General features: G+C 36.8%; 1 protein-coding gene across 1 annotated transcript; it reads left to right on the top strand.

The window, feature by feature from the left end:
* The first annotated feature begins 411 nt into the window (after positions 1-411).
* Positions 412-4,318, top strand: LOC149383422 (Transducin/WD40 repeat-like superfamily protein). Its single transcript, XM_089629508.1, has 6 exons — positions 412-582; positions 844-970; positions 1,103-1,284; positions 1,367-1,562; positions 2,258-2,935; positions 3,778-4,318. Exons 1-6 carry the CDS (start codon positions 512-514, stop codon positions 4,123-4,125), a joined length of 1,602 nt encoding a protein of 533 aa, XP_089485634.1. The 5' UTR covers positions 412-511; the 3' UTR covers positions 4,126-4,318.
* The last annotated feature ends 970 nt before the right edge of the window (positions 4,319-5,288 follow it).

Raw genomic sequence — 5,288 nt, 5'->3', positions numbered from 1 at the left:
TATAATAGACAAAATTATTTAACTACAGCATATTTAAAATCATTCTTAGAATACCGTCTAGGCTAAATATCCAACAAAAATATTATGAATACTTAATACCTGTTACATATATCTAAATTTTACTTTTCTTTTGGCGAATATTATTATCTCTCATCTATCATTATGAGCGAGTTTGAAATAAATTTATTTTTTTATGAGAAAATTAAGGATTGAAATACACGCATGAATGAGGTATTTCAAGAAAAATGTTTAAAAAAAAAAAAAATTCAAGAAAATATTTTAAAAACATATAGTTGCCACTTTGAATAATTAGCGTTGTAGCTATTTACTTTTTATTTGACGTAAAATTACCGACTAGACAACATTACCACGTTGCTACTTAAACCCAATTAAATGGAAATTTGGGTAAAAGTGTAAAACCCACAATTAACATAATTTCATATTCCGATTATACCTGCCTTGTGAAATCTCCGTTCTCGGTCTCAAAGCTTCTGCGCATTCGAAAAAAAAAATGATCGCTTCAAAAACCACCACAAACCCTAATTTATCTCCGACTCGGAATTCATCGAACTCGATCAGTATGTAAGTATTCAAGTACCTCTAATCTACTCAATTTGCACTATTTTTCATTATCCCTGTCGTTGATAATATTGTAATATGTTTGGTTTCCAAGAAAGTCAAGTAGGAAAAAAGCTTGGATCTTTTTGTTGTCAATTTCGGATTCGATGCACGTATCGATTTAGATTTCTCTATTTTTTTTTAATTCGGAGTGTTCATGTCTCCGCAACCAAACCGAGGATTAGTGAGTTATGTAATTTGACTGGTTATTGAATTGTTGTCCAGGGCAAAGGAAAAAATGGCTATGGAGGCGATAAAGCACGCATTGAAGGCTTTGAGGAAAAGGCATTTGCTCGAAGAAGGTGCTCATGGCCCTGCAATTATCGCGCTTTCTAGGCCAATAATTTCTCAGGTCTGTTCTTGAGCTGATTGTGATTATAGAACTGTTTAATCCTTTCTTCTGGGGATTGACTTTGATGCTTTATGTACTTCCTTTCCGTGGATTTTGTTTAACGTTACTAAATTAGTAAAATTTTCTGAAAAGGGATCAGAATGGAAAGAAAAAGCGGAGAGTCTAGAGCTGGAGCTTCAGCAGTGTTACAAAGCCCAATCGAGATTGTCCGAGCAACTCGTCGTGGAAGTGGCTGAGTCCAGAACTTCAAAGGCTTTGATCAAGGAGAAAGATGCGACGATCTCTGATCTGCAAGATAAGTTAAATCAAACAAGGTAACCCTAACTTTAACATGGTTTAGAAGCTGGATTCTGTGCTTTCTTTCTATTTTCACTTGGATCTGGTTTTGCATTCCAGCAATGAGTTTTCACATATAAAGGATGACCTAGAGGAAAAGACTAAGGCTTTGGAACTGGTTTTGAGTGAGAACGAAGCGATCAAAGCTCAGCTCGAGGAGTTGACTGTTAAGGCTAAGAATTTTGAGGCAGAAAACAAGATGTTAATCGATCGGTGGATGCTTGAAAAAATGAAAGACGCTGAACGACTGAACGAGGTAAAATTTAATGCTGTTGCACTCTTAAACTGGGAATTTCTGTCACTGCTTATATGATGGACTTGATTTCAACTTCAGAAAGTTACTCAATGTGATGAAATTCAGATACTTGCTGTGATGAAGTTTAGTTTTACTTCCACCATAATATTTTTCCGCCTTTCTTTAGTAACAAAGTGCTTGAAAAAGTTGATAATTTCACATAGTAGAATTCAGGTTAGATATGATACAATAAAAATTTTTAAACAAGAAACCGAAATAAATAGAAAAAGAAAAGAAAGAAAGCCTCGGAAAACCAACGCCAGATACAGACACTGTTTGACATAGCTTTGCTTTTAAAAAAAGTGCTTTTAGATTCAGCTCATCCCAAAAGTTATGAAAAATGTTGCTTTTTAATTTTCTTCTATATTTTGCTAAAGCACTTCTCAATTTTTACTAAAAACTATTTTTACCAAACACTTTAAAACGGTTGAGCTTTTAGAAAAAGCTAAAATAAGGTTTAATAAGCTAAGCTAACACAGCCACAATCTAAATATCACTCAAGATTGGATGTGGGAAAATAACCAAGTTCAGGAACCAGAGCCGATAACCTAAAAGGGCTATGCTTCTAGAAAAATTGTGGCACTCAATTTATATATTTATTTATTTTCTTTCGAACCATGTGCTTCATGCTGATATTTGAGCTATTATATCCTCAGCTAAACGCGCTATACGAAGACTCAATGGATCGAATCCGGGCGAACAATCTGGAGATTCTGGCCCGGCAACAGGTGGACGGAGTGGTCCGTCAGAGCGAAGAAGGAGCTGAGTATTTCGTGGAATCCCACGTCCCATCTGTCTGCAAACACAAGATCAACAACGCCCACGAGGGCGGCTGTGCATCCATCCTCTTCGAGAACAACTCGTGCCAGCTCATCACCGGTGGCCAGGACCGCTCCATCAAGATCTGGGACGCCAATACCGGGTCCCACGCCCGGATCCTCTACGGCTGCCTCGGCTCCGTCCTCGACCTCGCCGGGACCCACGACAACAAGTCGGTGATCGCCGCGAGCAGCTCGAACAACCTCTACGTCTGGGACTTGGGGTCCGGCAGGGTCCGACACACGCTCACCGGCCATGTGGACAAGGTCTGCGCCGTCGACGCCAGCAAGGCGTCGAGCCGCCACGTCGTCAGCGCCGCGTACGACCGCACCATCAAGGTGTGGGACCTACAGAAAGGGTATTGCACGTCCACGATCATGTTCCACAGCAACTGCAACGCGTTGTGCTTTGGTGGAGACGGGCAGACGATTTTCTCCGGCCACGTCGACGGAAACCTCCGGTTCTGGAACGTCCAGTCCGGGAAGCTTCTCGGTGAAGTGGCGGCTCACTCTCAGGTAAATATGGGGTTTCGGTTAATCTCTATTATATTTTTGCGGTTTAAACCAGCTAAAAACGGTTACCCTTTCTTTTCCGGTTAAAAATAAACCTTTTGGTTAATTAAGCGGTCATATGCTTGATTTATGCTTAATAGGTCCTGGGTTTTAGCCTCTCCATAGGTACTTACTGAGCAATTGCTAGAGTTTCCAATTTTTCAAATGGTATGGGATCAGCCGCGGAGCCAAGAATTGCAGTAAGGGGAGCAAATACGAAGAAAAAAAAAATTAGTCAGTGGGGTATATATGAAAAAATCATATAATTTTGGGTTAAAGATGTATAAATTGATAAAATTATTTGGGTTTAAAATTATAATTTTCAAAAGTTCAACGGGGGCATAACCTTCCTTGGTCATTAGCTGGCTCCACCACCTTAGTCGCTTTATTTTTTGGGTCAAGCGGCTATATAGCCCAATAAAACTTAAGCTTTTGCAAAATAGCCATAATTTAACTATAAGCAAACTAGCCAAAGTAAGATTAATCTAGGTTGGATTAAATATAATCCCAACGAACTATAAAGACAAAATGTAAGTTTTATGAAAACTGAATGAAAATCAATCGAGACATGATTAAATTTAATGAAAACTTGTACTCTTAATTGACTATTTTGCTATACCTAATGAAACTATGACTATTTTGCAAAAGTCATAGTTTGAATTGTCTACTTCATACCATTTTTCCTTATTATTATTTTTTTTATTTAAATAAAAAATAACATGACCTTTGGTGTACTTTAATGTAAACTTTTGGTTTTATCACGGTTAAAAAACGGGTGAGGTTAAAATACTAACCTTTACTTTCAGGCGGTCACTTCGATCGCGCTATCGCGTAACGGGAATATGGTTCTGACTTCCGGGAGAGACAATGTCCACAATCTGTTTGACGTCCGGTCTCTGGAGGTATGTGGGACTCTGAGAGCCACGGGGAACAGGGTCGCATCGAATTGGAGCCGGTCGTGTCTCAGCCCGGACGACAACTACGTAGCTTCCGGATCGGCCGACGGGTCGGTGTATATTTGGTCAACGTCCAAGGCTGAGATAGTCAGCACTTTGAAAGAACACACCGCGCCTGTTTTGTGCTGTTCTTGGAGTGGGCTTGGAAAACCTCTTGCTTCTGCTGATAAGAACGGTGTCGTTTGTACCTGGGTGTGATGTAAATGATCAGAGTCTAAGTCCCCTTTGATTTGTTTTATTCATACCCGTCCGTTGTATACTTGTTAGGAATCAGGTGTGAGTGATCATCCTATGGTGTAGATAAATTGGGAAATTCAAAACGACCTTGCCTCTTGTACATACTCTTTCGGGTTTACTTCTAACGTGATTGCATATTGTTTTTACAGTTTTACTCTGTGATTGATTGCATCTGGTTTTTGTTGCCTGCTACAGTTAACTATAATGCTATGCTTAAAGAAACAACAGTTATTTATAAGAAAGGACAATATTCTAACCTAACTATGCGGAGCTATGACGTTATATCGGGCATTATTTTAAAAGAAAACATGAAAGCGACATAAAAATGTATCATTAGATTTTAAATAAAATATAAAACTTGCTTACTTTATTTAAAATTTATTGTTTTTCCCTTAGGATGGTAATTTTAAGCATAATTGTAAAAAATAAAATAAAATTGTAGTATAAATAAAAGACCGTAATTTTTTTATTTTTTATTTTTTTATTTATTATTTTTTTTTTCGAAAATGCTAAAAGACCGCATTTGGCATAACTAGCTCACCCATTAAAATTTTGATATTAAAAAAAAAAAAGCTCACCCACTAAAATTGAAGAAAAATAATACCAATTATTCTTAAAAATTCAGTCAGAGACCCAAAAACCAAATAAATAATTCTAAACGCAACCACATGCTTATGATAATTAGCAAGCAAGCCGGTGATAGAAAACTGGAGACACATTTATTGATCTTAAGAAGAAAAAAAGCAACATTGAAAAAGAAAAGAAAAATCTCATATATTAGACCACTTGAAACGTTGGATTTATAATCTAGTTAACGTTTTAAGTATGTTTAAAATCTGTAATTTTTAATAATTTGACTTCATTAATCAGATAGCATTTTATATGATTTTTTTTAGTATTTTCATTCGCTGATTTTGGTAAATATATGTTAATTTTTTTAAATAACTAATTTATCAAAATAAACAAAACATTAACTAATTCCTTAATTTCAAATTGGCTAAACAACTACAACACCCCAAAAGAAAAATAATAAAGTTAATAATACACCCAAGAGAGCTATTAGAAAATAGAAAGTAGGAATTTTCTGTTTTCGGTCTCTGTTTAGGATTAGGAGTTAATAGACC

Source organism: Urtica dioica, chromosome 10, assembly GCF_054948205.1.
Source record: "Urtica dioica subsp. dioica isolate 48M chromosome 10, U.dioica_male_clone48M_v1_H2, whole genome shotgun sequence".
NCBI lineage: Eukaryota > Viridiplantae > Streptophyta > Magnoliopsida > Rosales > Urticaceae > Urtica > Urtica dioica.
The sequence above is the reverse complement of the archived record's forward strand: the minus strand, read 5'-3'. Positions and strand labels throughout refer to the sequence as shown.